At 42.7% G+C, this 16,274-nt stretch overlaps 1 protein-coding gene across 1 annotated transcript; it reads left to right on the top strand.

The window, feature by feature from the left end:
• The first annotated feature begins 408 nt into the window (after positions 1-408).
• On the top strand, positions 409-15,463 carry LOC115587880 (ly6/PLAUR domain-containing protein 1). Its single transcript, XM_030427957.1, has 3 exons — positions 409-584; positions 4,017-4,148; positions 13,874-15,463. Exons 1-3 carry the CDS (start codon positions 536-538, stop codon positions 14,107-14,109), a joined length of 417 nt encoding a protein of 138 aa, XP_030283817.1. The 5' UTR covers positions 409-535; the 3' UTR covers positions 14,110-15,463.
• Positions 15,464-16,274: the final 811 nt, after the last annotated feature.

Genomic DNA, 16,274 nt, shown 5'->3' with positions numbered 1-16,274 from the left:
GCTTCCAAACGTCAACTTTAAATTGCGGAGGCGTTGTAAACTTGCCATCCATTTTGCAAAGACCTCAGCCACTCTCTCTACTACAGAAATACACCCACCGCACAGCAGAGTCGCTCTTCGGCGATATATCGATATCTGGAGTAGAAAAATCAATATTGTATTGGGCGGCAAAGTATCGCAATATATTGCCGTATCGATATTTTTGCCCACCCCTAATATAAACACAAACAACACAAAGTCAAACTGTTATTTTCTTCACATTCTGTTGATATTCACTTTAATCATTTAAACTGAAGTATTTCCATATAAAACACCTTAAATAATGATAATAATATGAACACAGAGACATCAGGTGAGAGCGCCTGTCTGGTCACGTGGTGCTCTCTACAGTCGCGCTCGTGCGTCAGCGGAGGATAAGAGCGAGGTGAAGCATCATCGCAGGCGGTGTTGAGGCTCACCATGCCCGGCTGTGAGCTGCTGTGTGTGCGCGCCCTCCGCCTCTCATGTTCGAGCGCGCAGCGACAGTAAGCGGACCATGCGGCTGTTCACCGTCTCAACTTTGCTCCTGTTCTTCTTCAGCTCAGGTGAGGACACACTCCGCTTTATTCTGCGGGATTAAAAGGCGACTTTCACGCCGAAAACTTCAAACCAAACCTCGTTCATGTTTTGGGTTTTTTTTGGCTCTGTTCTTGGAGAGAAGGAGCGCAGCAGCAGCGGTGAGGGTGGTGAGGTTTTGCGCACAGCTTGGAGCGATCTGATCCGATCCAGCGGGGTCTTTGTGTAAAGTTCAGCAGGTTTCTGATGATTGGACGGACAGATTAAAATGAATTGGATGTCCTCAGATTAAAAGGTGCCACACCTTTATATCGATTAGAGATTGTAGTCTGATAAATCTGCGCTCCTGTGCGTCTGAGACGATGCAGGTAAGTTTAGATAAAGACAATAGAGACAGTCTGACTTCACTTTAAACTGAGAATCATCTCCCTGAATGCGACTTGTTTTATTCTGTGCTGAAGATGTCCTGCATTAATCGAAGTGGTGCAGTGGAGAGGAGTCTGCTGGTGGCTTTTACTGGATCAGGCAGTGATGGAGCAACAGACCAGCATCAATAATGTTCAAATACTGAGTCAAGGAGTAAAAAAAATACAATATTTCACTCTGATGTGGTGAAATGGATGCATAAATTACTGTAGAATGAAAATAGTAATGAATATGTTTCAGGTTGCGTCCCACTACTTAACATATTGTCAATAACTTGCACTACTAGGTGTATTAACCAGAACTATACACTTTATGTGTTCTGGCTGTTTTACTGATGCTGGTTGATGAATTTGTGCATTAATTCTGCTGTTCTTGCTCCTTTTAAACGCCAGGCGCGTGATTTATTCTGCAGCAAATTCAACATTCACTCTCATTTCTGAAGTAACAGCCTTAATATGGTCTTCAAAGTAGAGCCCGATCAATATCAGTTGATCGGTCAATATCAACCTTTCACTGGTACATCGGTATCGCGTATATGTGGTCTGACATGCACAAAGATGTTTTTAGAGATTATAATGCAAAAAAAAGAAGCTTGTGGTGATTTGTAATCTTTGAATTTGCAGTGAAGTTTATTATTTCAGTGCTATGATGTCATTAAGATCATGAAAGTCAATGTTAAAGGTGCACTGTGTAGTTTTCTTTGTTTATATCTGCAGGAAAAAACTATTTTCAGGTCCGTACTGCTACTTTCTTAATAATGTAAATATTACCTTTTTGTACGTAATGCCCCTTTAAACTGTATCGGTCAGACTCGAGTCTTATTTCTCTGCCAGTTTTGAGAATATTAAAAGATTCTTGGACCTGATCCCTCAAAACATAATCAATCACTGTGCTGGAAACAGTGCGCATGCTGTGATTTAGCAACGTTTACCAAATTAATGATCCTGCAGAAACATCTGTAGTCGCGTCTCAGTTCTGTTACAGAGGTGGTTTGATCAGGTGCCGTCTCAGCAGCTCAGACGCTACTGATGGATCGTACAGCCGTTACAGGACTACGATCAGCATCCGACCGGCAGCAGTGCGTCTCTGCAGCCTCCAGGATCAAATGTTGGCAGTTAAAGCAACATTATGTTACTTTATTTTTACCTTAAAACAACAGCGTCAGAATCATGTTGATGGTTCAGAGTTTGTAACAGACTGAACGGTGTCTCTGTCGCTTGTTTCTGCTCTATGTAACGTCCGTGAGACGGCCGCATCACATCTTTACAGACCAGTTTACTTCAACACGCAAGTTTTCAACACATTGTGATGACGTCATGAGTTTTGTCTACCTGAGAACTGTGGGGGGCGCCAGATCACACAAAATGCCGATTTCTACATAACATTCACATTTAGCTTTTTTTTCAAAGCGACCTAAAATAAGTACATTTGTCACAAGAGAGAAATCACGACATATCAGCAGTGCGTCCGCAAGAATAAAAGAAGGCTGCAAACTAACAAACTTAAAGGTTTTCACGACGGCCAAATTTTACTCCATGCAGCTGTTTTCTTTAATTTTGAACCACAAGAAGTTCTTCACATGTCTGCGAATATAAATACACTTTAAAAAGTAAAATTTTAACCATGTAAGTGCGTCACCTGGACATCGGTAGTAGACGTTGAAAAGACGACAAAAGAGCTTTCCTTCCGTCGCTCCACTGGAAGTCTCTTGGATATGTTTTGGCTCCGTGATCTCGTGGGGAAGCAGACGTAAACAAGAAGGAGATCGGCGTGGTATAACAACTATGAACTGGAGGTGAGTTTTTAAGCTAGTATGCTAGCTGACGTTAGCCTCAAGAGCTAGAATGTTTACCGTTGCTTGGCAACACCGTCAGCTGCTCGAGTATGCCTCTCTGATTGGTTGTTGTGGTCCAGATCAGAAAGTATCGATCATCCAGATTTTAAATCGTGAATATCAAAACAGTTTTGATTTTATCGGGGCAACGATGAGTCTGAGCGGTTCATGAGGCTTCAGACTGGATCTGCAAATCCCTCACTCACAGATTAACACTTAATCTCGCTTCCTTTGCAATGTAAATTTATGGGAACAGTCATTTTTGGGCCACAGTGCATCACGTGACGATGTAATTACGCTGTTTGGCCACTACGAACGTTGTCTTCAAAGCCTGGCGCACTTTCTGGTGGCTTGGTGAGACAACACAGACAAAAAGATGCTGCAAATAAATTTTAAAAAGTTGAGTTTTTAGAACACAGACACAGATAATCTGAAAAATGCTGATTATTGGCTCCAATAATCGGTCAAACCTGAACAAAAATGATGCACACACTCGAGCAGCGCCAGGGGATCCAAACACATCATGCCAGGTGTGTCGCTCAGAACCTGAAGAAGCACAGTGTCAGGTGTAATTTTGTTTGATTTAGCTTTTCTCTGCAGCTGCAAGCCGCAATTCCACAGACCAGCAAATCTGCCTCTTTAGGGGGGGCCCTGCACAATAGCACACCTGCACCTGCACACCTGCAAGACGACGAGGGGGAAGGCAGGTTAATGACATTAAAAGCCAGAACACTGAATCACTTGATTGAGAACAAAACAACCGATCAAATTATCCAGTCAAGATGTATCTGTACTGGCTGAATCTGAATATATTTGAGTATTTTGAAGGAGTGAAGTGAAGCAAGTTCTCAACAAACAACTCAGTTGTATGTCCGAGATATTTAAACATCGACTATCAAAGCGCGACGTGATGAAACCGTGCAGCAACTCGCATGCAGATAAATAATTGAAGGGTGTCTGTCACGTCAATTCGGAACGGTCAAGAAACCAGAAGTCTTCCAGAATGTTCACCAAAATGAAACTGAACTCGGCGTCGAGATGAAACCGGGTCATTTTTTATTCATGAGATCGTAAAACGGAGGATCTAAATGAAAAGCGTTACGGCTGACGGAGGAGGAGTGTAACCTGCTGCCGAGAATCATCTGATGGAAGGAGATTTAATAATTGACTGTGTGTGTGTGTGTGTGTGTGTGTGTTACAGGGCTGGCTCTGCAGATTCAGTGCTACCAGTGTGAGGAGATGACACACGACTGCTCCACGCCGGACTTCATCGTCAACTGCACCGTCAACGTGCAGGACATGTGTCAGAAGGAGGTGCTGGTGAAGGAGGACGGTGAGTCGTCACACCTCCAGCTGGCTCCTCGTCTCCGTCGCCATTAATGTGTTTTCATCTCTGATCGTTTTTTTCCTGTCAGGACGTCACGGATTGGCCTCGATCCAAGAAAATGGGATTAGACTTTGGTGGCGATATGAGCGTGAAATCGAGAGTCCCCGAGCGCCGTCTAGTTGTCGTGGGAGCCGGATTAGTTTGTGTGTTTTTGCAGTCGCAGTATCAGAGTTTGCATTGTTGTTGCTCGAGGAGTTTTCTGGTGTCTTGTTTCCCCGAACAAAAGAAGAGCAAGAACCCGGTTACAGTTTATATTGTGGGCATGTTTGCAGAAAACAGAGAGAAACGCAGAGAAGACAATCTCTCCAGCCAGAAGTCATCAGAGTGTCTGTGGGCTGATCTCGGGTCAGCAGGGAGCTGCCCTTCACTGCTGTGTTACAGGATGAAAGTCTGAGCTGTAGATCAGTATCTGAAACAGCAGTCATGGATTTCAGCTGAGGAGAGAGCATCAGCTCGCTGTGAGCGCAGCGGCAGGTTTGTGTTCAGGCCTCCAGTCACACAGGTTTCACAGTCGAGCCGATCGATCGATATCAGCTTGAATTTTTATTTTTCTTCCGGACATCCAAACACAAACATCTAAACTTTGTCCTCCTCATATTGGTACTTTAGTTTGAATGCACCTGAAGGGAATCGTGGTTTATTTTTGATCACAGCAGACGTAGACGAGATGAAACAAAGACGTAAACAGACAGAGAGGGAGGCTGGAATGTGGAGAAAAGGCGTGTTAGTGTCTCGTATCTGCAGAGAGTTTCTGATTTTCTCTCTTTGTTGCTGCTCGGGACGCTTTACCAACCCAACATGTGTCTGTGTGACGTCCTGGGAATGAGACTCAACAATCAGCTGTCTTTGTGGTGCGTTCAGGAGCAGCTGGGACAAATCCTACTGATCCTACCTTTAACTTTCAGAGGGGGACTTTGAGTACATGTCAGAGCCTGTGATGGTCGCAGCACGCGGTGATGTAATTACACAGTTTGTCCGCTACGAACGCTCGGCGCTCCTCCTGCGATGTTGTTTGGGAGGTTGGTTTGTGTCGAGAGCAGCAACACGAGGTTTCCCAGCGGAGCGTTTCACTGTGGTGGGGTGGACGGTGTTTCTGTGTTTTCTCAGCTTCACCAGTCGTTAAGTTTTCACTGGAAGGAGTTGAAATTTGTCCTGAACATCCACGAGACCTTCAGGCAACATTCACTCTTTTGAATAGCTGTTGCTGATTGATTACATTAATCAGTTAATAACAGAAAGTCATTAGCAAAAAGTCACATCTCCACTAGTTTTCACTTTCTTACAAACAAAGTCTCGTTCTTGTGTCAGTTTTTTCCTTTATTAGCCACGAAAATCGCTTTGTTTGACAATTACTTTTTTTTCTTATTAATATTTATTGTTCCTTTTAATTCCTGTATGCAGCAGACACGAGTGCTTTAAGTTTGTTAATATTTATATCTCAATTTGCATTTAATTTGCATCATCATCAGTGTTAGTTTAGTCTCGCACTGTTCTTTTTAAACTTTATTGAGCGATACTTGTTCTGCTGAACAGATAAACTTCCTCAGTGTGCACAAACTGCAGCATGACGGCTCAGAGCTCTGATGGCTTTTTATTCTTATATTCTGTTCATTTTCTTTTTATATCCGTGTTACATGTTTGCGTTTGTGTTTTCCAATATCCATCCATCCATGAGCGACGTCACTGACCTGATGTAAACATCTGTCCTCGCTCGATTTATCTCCGCTCCGGTTGACGTCTTCTAATCGCTTCTGTCTTTTATATTCATTAAATCAACTTTTCTTTTTCGTTTACACCAAGCGAAGACGCAGATATTTCCCTGCGGTTTGGCCTCTCATTTACACAAAAACCCAGTTTTTATCACAGTAAACGATTATTTCTAAAAGTGGAGATTTCTGATAACGCCGTTATGTGTTGCCGTGACGACTGGGAGAAACGGGGATTTAGGTACTCAAACGTCACATTATGCGCCAGAAAATGCTTAACGTCATGTGAGCGCCCTGTGTTCACAGTTTGTTTGAAAGGAACAGGAAGTCGCTCGTGTTATTCGTTGTTGTCGATTCTGAGGATTCTGATTGGCTTGCATGGCTTCATCCTTCTCCCTACACTGCCGCCCAGAGGACCGGCATAGTTATAATGGTGCTCGACTGCGTATTTATGCGGGTTGATGTAAATGACATCTTTTTTGAAAACGATGTGTGCACGATGTTATTATTGAAAACGGAGGGGAGGAATATTTGTTTCTCTAAATATCCGGCTATGTGTAAATGCGGCCTTAATCAGTGAAGATTTATAACTTCTGTGCACATCTGAAACCTTGTTTGTGCTCACAGACTTTAAGTGCGAGTATTTGAAACGCTTTTGTGTGTAAACGCACATGTTTTGCATCATTTTGGCCGATTGTCTAAATGGATCCTGTAAATGCACTTTTCAAACCTGGTCTCAGGATGGAAACGTTTCAAAAACACCGTCCTTGTGTTCTCGTTTAGATGGCGAATCTGCATACTTTGCGTATCGATGGCGCCATCGCCCCTCGACCTCTAGCCTTCGACTTCTTAACCCCACGACGTCTCATCACAACAACAACAACAACAACGGCGGACTACATGCTCGTGTTCGTGCTACAGAAGATATTGAGCCTTGTAGTCGAGTGCGAGTCGCAGCAGCGGTTCGACCTCGTTTTCGCTCCACACCAACGATTCTGGTTTCCTTGCACTCGCCATTTTTGTCGTCTTTTTGTTGTGTTCGGTTTCTCCGTCTGCTGTCTGTTTGTATACAGAATGCAAGCTTTATGCGCATTCTCCGTCACTTCTTCTGTTTGTGGTGAACTACAGCGTGTTTACAGTGGATCCAATTGGACGCAAATATTCTTGAAACGATGCCAAGAAAGACGGAGAAAAAAAGAACGTGTTGGTACGTGTGGACATGACCTCAGTAATGAATAATGTCTCTTGTGTGTTCACGAGCCTGTTTTGCTGCCGCCCGGTGAGAGCTCTGACACTGAAAGGTCACTCTTTACGCCCCGGGTCCACTTCATTTTCACACGCAGCGAAAATTAGGAACAGTTTTTTTTTCCTCCCCTCCTCTCTGCTGCTGATGAGCGAAAGCAGCGAGCTCCTGTCTTTGTAAACGTGGCTCCTGATCCTAACGGCGCTGTCGAGTCGACAGTTCCTTAATAAGAAAAATTTCCGCATGAATGCTCGCGTACGTCCCGGCCTTTATCTCCCGGTGTGATCATTAATGCCGCTCTGCATGAAGAGGAGGCTCAGAAACCCGGCTGACCGCACGGGATCACTACTTGACATGCAACACATACGTCCACGGTTGCACTGCCGCCTCTGTGCAGTGTGCTTGAGCGACGAGATGTTTTGAGAATACTTGCCCTGTGATCTGCTTCACATGCAGCTCCGTCATGTGGATGTAAAGGATGTAGAAGTGCTAATTAACATCCTGACCTGGACTATTTTCTGTTTCTTCCGTATCTGGAGGGACGTGCACAGTCCGTCGCCAGCGATCGATCTCTCCAGCTGAGAGAGAAAGAAGCCGCCTGGCAAAAGTTAAAGGGTGAAAATCCTCCGACAAAAACCATCAAGAGCAGAGAGACACGTGCACGACCTCCACTACGTGACGGCCACTTTTAGGTTAGGTAGCAAAAGACAAGCCGGGCTTCCATCTTCTCTCATTAACATCATCATCATTTCATGTGATTATGTCTGCAGACATGATAAAGGACTGAGCGAGCAGCGCTCCTCTCCCACTGTCTTTAAAGGAGGGATGATTGCGACGCTCCGGCAGGCCACCTTTCATTTCAACGTCCTCTGCCCTTCTTTTTTTTTAAAAAGGCGAGGGGGAGGAAGATGTACGGTGGCGAGGGACGTGAAATTGGCCTCCCTTCAATTTTTCAGGGGCAATTTTTCCAGGACAGTGACTAAATTAATGTAAAAAGCAGACAAAGCCACATCCAAAGAGCGGAGGATTAAAGTCTGCTGCGATCATCTTGCATCTCGTAATGAATGAACTAGTGCAACATGAACACAGCCGTCTGCTTTTCTGTTTGGAACATATCATATTTAAATCTGCACTAATCAATATTTTATATTAACAATAAATTAACACCTGGAGGAGCGAACACTGACGTTAACTCTGTCAGAAGTGGTGGTTTTTACACGCAATGTCAATCTGTACCAAACAGCCAGAACACTTTAATGAACATTAACCGTAAGCAGGACATTTGCTGTGTCTCAGTTCAGGGTCTGCATCCTTCAGAGGAACATTTGAAGGCCGATTACGTCACAACGCCGCACAAAGGCCGTCGCAATCTGAAGGATCCTCCAGATGCTCCTTCTTTCCCTGTTTCTGGAGGATGCACCGCTACGATCCTTCATGGCCTCACATATCCCAAGATTCTGGGCGCACCCGAAAAAGAAGAAAGAAAGAGAGAAAATGGCGACATCGCGCGGCGTAGATCATCACTTTCACAGGCACTGAGGTCAACGCTCATTCGGCGGCAGGGCATGTGAGCGGAGCGAGCGGAATATAGTCGGAGCGCAGAGCGGGTTTTAATCCAAAGGCCAGAGCGATGGTTCCGTTTCGCTCCAGTTCCGTTCCGATACCGCTCTCCACAAGTCTAGGGCATGCACAAGTCCACACAGACTCACGTGTGCCTTCAAGGAGGTCATTCGTTGAGAGATGGAGTTTGTAAAGTATTTCGAAAAGCAAGCAGACAGCTCATATAGGTGCAACGTCAGGAATTGCTCCCTCTTTTAAATTTGAGTGAGCGTGGAGCGATTTCACCGGAGCTGAATGAAATTTTAGGTGACTAGGGAGCGGTCTTTGAGCGGAGCTGTCTGGTTTAACTTTGAGTGAAGGAGCGAAAACCCACGTAAGCGGGGAGCGGAAATTCTCGCCGCTCAGCTCCGCTCACATGCTCTGCTCGGCGGAGACTCTGGTTCTGGTTCTGGTTCTCTCTCTCCTCTCTGTAGCGTTACATTCACGTAGTAAAGTATATTTCATCCCCTCCAGCTCCAGTCAGCAGTCAACATGACAGAACAGAAACACTGCTGCAGTCAGGCCGATAAACAGGAAGGAGGATAAATCCACTTTTTAATCCCAAAAGTTAAGAAGTCTCCCTCTAAACTCTCCTCCTGTCAGACGTCGTCCGGATCAGAGCAGATTCTGGGTGTTTATTCCTCCAGAAGTTCTGACTCTGCACACGTTAGAAATGTATTTTAACAACCAAATATTTATGATCGCTTAAACGAGTCAGAATATTGTGAAGTTCCTTTGGTGTTTCTTTAGAAATGTAATTTTCAGACTCTTTTAATCAGTAAACACTTGAAATAATCCACCACAGAACATTAACTGACTCACTCTGCGCTCTGATACAACACATTTAAGTTTTCCTGACGTGCTAATTAATAGAAAAGTTGAGGAGATAAAGTCTATTATCTCTATACAGCAGGTTAGAAAACATCCTAATTAGATTACGATGTTAATTATCTGATATTTGATTCATCACCTTGAGATAATGCATCGCCAGGAGAGCTCTTCTAATTGAAATTCAGCACAAACTTCATCTCTGCGACACGGCGATTGTGTTCCATATGTGGACATAATGAGCATGAAAATCTATGCAGCGCTGCAGCGGCGAGCAAATATCTGCAGAACGAATCCCAGAAAACACAACAGGGAAACACTTGGTAACGTCCGGGGAGCTCGAGGGGGATTTAATTTCATTTATGCCTGGGAATTCTGAGATTCAGCACTTCAATCTAAATTACGCTGTTGAGTTAATTTACGAGGGAGGAGGAGAAATTTCTTATCAAGTTTCTGAGAGAACTTGTGCTCTTTAGTTTAATGAGAAGCATCACGGTCGGCTGCTCAGGATGGAGGGAGCCGGGCCGACGTGTCCGAGCGTCGGCTGCTCCTCTAAATTAGATTTAAACTGAATAAATCACCAATCAGTGACACTCGTTTCACTTCTGCGGTCCTGACAAAAACAAGGAGGAGTATCGACACAAGCTGATAGTTAAAAATGGGAAGTTAGTGCCGGCTGATGACCGGAGACTCAGTTGTCTTTTAAAGAAAGCATTGTTTGATTTAAATCAGCGGTTTCATCTCAGACTGAGCGTCAGACGTGCATCAGTCTGATCTGAGGAGTTTATTATTCGTCTAAATCAAACTCGACCGAGCTGTGAAATCAGACGGCAGTCGGTATATAAAGATGTCAGCCAGATAAATGCTCAGCAGGGACATTAAAGCTGTAGTTTTTTTTTTTTTTTTTGGAGCAATAAAAAGCCTGAATTTCATTAAAGAAAATAAAAATTTTGATCGAGCACTTAAAGGCCGATAACTCTCAGAGGTGTTGGATCTGTCAGGAGCGTTCAGCGAGCCGAGAGCAGATGCTATCCTGACCGCAGAGAAATGTTGGTTTTGTTGTTTTTTTTGAAGGTTGAACGCCGACAAATATTATAATATTAATACATTTTATTCATATAGCACCTGTAACTCATGCAGCTGATAAAAAGTGTGAAAAATAAATAACTCGGAGCACATTTAGTTAAAAAAATTGTCAAAAAAACACCATAAAAATACAAATATTCAATCAGTTTCAGGATGTAAACCCTTTAAATACCTGTTTGTTCACATGACAGCACTATATCGATTTATAGTATTTTAGCTCCATTTCCAACGTTACTTCATGACATTATTAGAAGGTAGATTGAGTTAACTTTTGTGTTTTATTAACATTAAAACGTCCTCTGCTCCTGGCGATCTGTCGAGCGGACGGACCAGTAAACCAAACTCCATTCTAAAAAGCAGCGATTTTACGGTCAACCTTATTTTCCACAGTACAAACTGTAGTTTTAACTTTATAAAGATGCTTTGTTGATTCGTTTCTATCTACAGACACAATCGGCTCACGAGTCATTCACTCAGTAACATCATTAACTGACCTGTGAGGAGCTGTTTGACCCAGACGGACACATACTGACCGGTCGGGTCTCACGGTTTTATCATTTTCATCCTCTCTGGACAACCTGAGGCCACAGATCTCGTCTTTAGCTGCACTTTATTCTTTGGGGAGGTAAATAAAATCATAACTTTGGAGATTTTTTTATTGTTTGAAGTGAAAAATGCAACACAGCGTTTTTTTTATGTTGCACGCTGCTGTTTTTATCTGCCGGCGGTTCTTTCACAGCGTTTGTTCTCTCCCAACAACTGTAGCAAAAAAGTTTATATTGAGACTTAATTAACCACATGAAGACGTTTTGAAGCCTTTTAGTTAGTTAACAGTTGTCAACTTCAGTGATGCATTCAAGACCACAAGTTGAAAACTCGGAAAAACAAAAGCCTGTATGTCAGAATGTCTGCGGTGGAAGTGAAGGCTTAAACCTTTGCTCAGTTTCACCATGACAGACTGTGAAATGTGATTTTAAATCAGCCCGTAAAAGTAAATCTAGTCGGACTGTTCAGCCTCGTTTTTACCTTTGACAACTTCAAGTTTTCAGCTGAAGAGCAAAAACTGTTGTTCTTTACTCACCGAGGATCAGAGAAAGTGAAATGTCGTCTGAAGTTCAACATCTGAAAGCAGTAAAAGGATCCGTTTAGACTGAAACTCAGCCAGAGCTGCAACTAATGGTTATTATTTTATCAGTAATTCAAAGGATAAAAAATGTCGATCAGTGATACTTAGAGCCCAAGAGGACGTTCAAGTGTCTTGTTTTGTCCAAAACCCAAAAGATTCTGAGATCACGGTTGATGAAGAGGAAATAAAACCAGAAAATATTCACATTTGAGAAGCTGAAATCACAGAAGTTTCAGTTTTGTTCCCCCTTTAAACATTCCTCAATCTGATAAATCAATTATCAGGAATCATTGGTGAACTGTTGCAGCTCTTAACTCAGTCGACTGGAGACGATACAATGTTGGTATTTCATGTTTCTGCAGGTCAACAATACCTTACATGAACATTTCTACTATGTGCATCAGATTACGTTCAGATTACATTTTAATTCTGTTATCAGTGTGTTTAACGAGATGTTTTTCAAGACATAAAATTGAAAATTCAGATGTTAAGTAACGTAAAAGTTTCAGCAAATCTGTGTTGCAGTTTACAAAAATTGTGAGAAGCCCAAAATGCAAGACACACAAAAGCAGTCGGGCTGAAAACAAAAGCTGAAATAGAAGCTTTAATAATGAAGCCGCTGTTTTAAAATCAACACCAAAGAGAAATTAAAAAACAAACCAGAGGAAGAACAAACGAGAAGCTCGAGGCAACACGAGCAGGAATCCAGAAACACCAGGACAGAAAACAAGAAGTTAAATCTACATGAGGCTCATCAGCACCATCAAGACAGGAAGCAACACAACATGACACATGAGGACGAACCTTTCAAAATAAAACAGGAAACAATAACCAAACCAAAAGCATGACAATCTGTGGTTTGCAGAATAAAGAACAAAATCAACATTTATTCTGGGTTGGTTGAAATATCGGTGGATGTTGAAACTGTAAAGAGCTGATCTGAACAATCTGCAGGAAGTCCATCCCTTTTTTGAATAAAATACAATGAGTGGTTTAAAGTTTAGATGTTTCTGGATGAAAGTAGATTATTTCTGATGGTTTGAGGCGAGAAAAGTCATCAGATCTGTTCTCTGCACCTCGTTTTCCACCGACCGCTCGTCTTATCACCTCTCGTCACTTTCCAGGTAGAGCTCGAGATAAAAACACCAACAGATTATGTGTCACAGCCACAGTTTACTGTTTAAGTCGCGTTAAAATCAACGGTCTTCTTAAAGGTTTCGAGCAGAAGTTAAAGTAGAGATATAAACTCAGTGTGAGTCGGGTTTTTAATCTCCGGGCTGCGTGCTGGTGAGACGGGACATTTCCCTCCAGAGCTCGGCAGCATTTCACACTGTGTTTCCTCTGGATTACTCAACACCTCCCGGGACCTCCGCTGGTATTTGCGGTGCATGTAAGACATGGCAGGATGCACAGTTTAAATGAACAGGCGGGTCTTCGGCTGTATCGGTTGCACCCGGGTGGAGTAGAGGACTCGCACATTACGAAGGGTTGTTGGAAGTTCATGCGCTCGAAAAATCTGAATTTTTCTCCGAAAGGAAAATGTCAGCGAAATGTTACGGCTTCCCTCCACTAATCCCACCCACAAACACTCTTTAATCAACGCTTTACAGTGCAGAAGAGGAAAAATAACCCAAACTTATTACAGCAGGTGGAGGAGAGTCAGTGTTTCTGAGGCGGAGAGCTTTTCAGAGGAGATAAGAAACATTGGAAGTGACTGTAAATGTAGTTTTTAGTGTGTTTTGGTGTTTTTCTTTCACTAACAGACTCAGAAAACATTCATTCGTGCACCGATTTATAAAAAATCTGCCTTATTTACAAAAACTGGCAACAGGTGTGATGTGAATGTAGGCGTGACGATTTGGTAGAAACACAAGATGCCAACATGTCACTCTGGGCTGACAGAGCTCTGCAAAATGGGCATTAACCCAATAACACGCAGCTGTTGAGACGTTTCCCTTTGAAGAAAGAATAGATTCATCCTGAATTACACCTCCGTCTCTCTGTTTCTGTCTTTGTTCCCTCTCTCAGACTCTAATCCTCTCATTACGAGACTAATTTGTCCCTTTTCTGTCCTCGTTTTCAGGGATTCACTACCGGAAGTCCTGCGCCTCGTCCGGAGCCTGTCTCATCGCCTCCTCTGGCTACCAGCAGTTCTGCACCGGCAAGCTGAACTCGGTGTGCATCACCTGCTGCAACACGCCGCTGTGTAACGGGCCGCGGCAGAAGAAACGCCCCTCGCCGTCGGCCGGCGTTGCCCTGAGCACCACATGGCTCCCTGTGTTCTCCCTCTACGTCCTGCTGTCCTCCGCCCTGTGCTGACAGAGTTGACGTGAAAATGTTGTGACAGCGGCGACAACGTGAACTGATCTGTCCCAGAGACACTGACGGATACGTAGATGTAAAATTCTGTGTACAGTTATTTGTTCTTCGCTCTCTGTCGCAGCTTGTCTCCAAACAAACACCCACCGGGAACCTTTTTCATCATCACACGTGTCGTGAACATGATGGCGGCGGTGCAGCTGGACGAGGTGACGTTAGAGGACGCCGCCGCGGAGGAAACGGCTCCTGGCTTTCGTGTCGGGCAGCAGGTGGCTCATTCTCATCCGTCCTTTGTTTACTCACACGACAAGGTCGAACACGAGGCGCGTTGCAGGAAAACTGCAGTTCAGATCCGTCCGTCGTCGTCTGAGCCCGAGGAGGAGCTCTGCGCATTATTCTAAATCAACAACCTGAGACAATTGTTTTACTGCATTTATAAGCTGAAGAAGACGATGTGTGATGTGTCTGGCAGTGATTCTGCAAAGACAGGTGCAGTCGGATGAAGAGAAACATTCGCAGCAGTGGTGATGTTGAAGCCTCCAACAGCCCTCCGGCCGTCCAGAGCTCCAGTGTGAATCAGACTGACAGCCAGCTGAAAACGGACGAGATCGCAGTGGAAAACATGACAAAAACGTTGAATTTGTATCCAGAAACTTGTGTGGAAATTCTAATCAACATGTGAAAAAGTCAATCATCAATGAAATTCACATGACGAATGTAAATTTCTCATGTGGAAAATAGACAATCACAGTTAAAAGTGTGTGAAAACGTGGAAATCACATGTAACGAGGCAGATTTCCCGTGATTTGATGTGCAATCTTTATTTTGCTTCACATCTGAACGGGCGTAAGTTATGTGAAAATATAATTTAACTTGGAATTTTAATCATGTGAAAATATTTAGTTTTACTTTATTTTCTAGTTCAAAAGTTGGCAGAATGTATCATCATGTTTAAAATGTAACTCAGATGTGAAAACTGCTAATTAAATTGTGTTAAAATGTAGATTTCACATGTGACAAAGTAAATTTCACATGATTTTATGTGCAATGTTTTTTTTCTGCATGAGGAAATTCTAATTCACATGTGAACATTTTTATTTCTTAGGTCGCAATTTTCAGTTATATGTGGAAAAACTCACTTGTGAAAACGTCCCGTTCACATGTGACATCATCAAACTTTGGCAAAAAAAATGTGTTTCACATGGAAAAAAAAGCCAAATGCATGTGAAAATGTGAAATTCACATGTGATGAAGCAAATTTCACATGATTTTATGTGCCACGTTTTGTTTTCACATGTGGAAAAAGCCAATCACACTTGAAACATGTGAACATTTTCATTCTAATTTGAAAAAAGGCCAAAACATCCGTGAAAACTTCAAGTTCACATGTGAAAAACTTTTGTTGTTATGTTAAAATAAAATGTGTTTAAATGTTGAATTCACATGTGAAGAAGCAAATTTCATGTGTTTTGTTTCCACATGTGAAAATTCCGGTTCACATGTGGGGGGAAAAAAAAACATCACGTATATAATTAAAATGTGAAAATGAAAATTTCACTTTGGAATTTTTCTTTTTACTCATGTGAAAAGTTACTTTTCTCAAAAAAATTTCAGTTCACATGATTTCATGCACCGTGTTTTGTTTTTCAACATGTTGAAATTATAAATCACACGTGAACATTTTTATATCTTAAGTGGACACTTTCATTCAGCCCAGTTCACATGTGAAGAAGCAGATTTCACATGATTTTTTGCCTCGTGGTTTAAATTTAATGTGTAAATTTTAATCGTATAGTTTAAAAAAGCACTTGAAATTATCGAATTAACAAGTTGCAGCAGGTTTAAAAGGTTACTTGTGATATTCAGCGTCTCTCTTTCACATTACAACACAACACGCTGTCGTTCGAGTCGTTGCCAGTTTGTTGCACTAGCTAATGTTGCTAACGCTACCTTAACCTTAACATTGCTAATGCTAGCTAGCTGAGCACAAACTGTAGAACTTACCTGTTTTCCCCCACAAACTGGCAACAACCAAAGACCTCATGAAACCAACTACGTTATATAATTGATTCACAAACTTGGTAGAAGCTGCAAACCAGCCGTCTGAATTCTTACATAGAGACAAACAACAAAAATATCTTGGAAGCGACAAACATTTTAAAATG

Source organism: Sparus aurata, chromosome 9 (assembly GCF_900880675.1).
Source record: "Sparus aurata chromosome 9, fSpaAur1.1, whole genome shotgun sequence".
NCBI classification, from domain to species: Eukaryota; Metazoa; Chordata; class Actinopteri; order Spariformes; family Sparidae; genus Sparus; species Sparus aurata.
The sequence above is the reverse complement of the archived record's forward strand: the minus strand, read 5'-3'. Positions and strand labels throughout refer to the sequence as shown.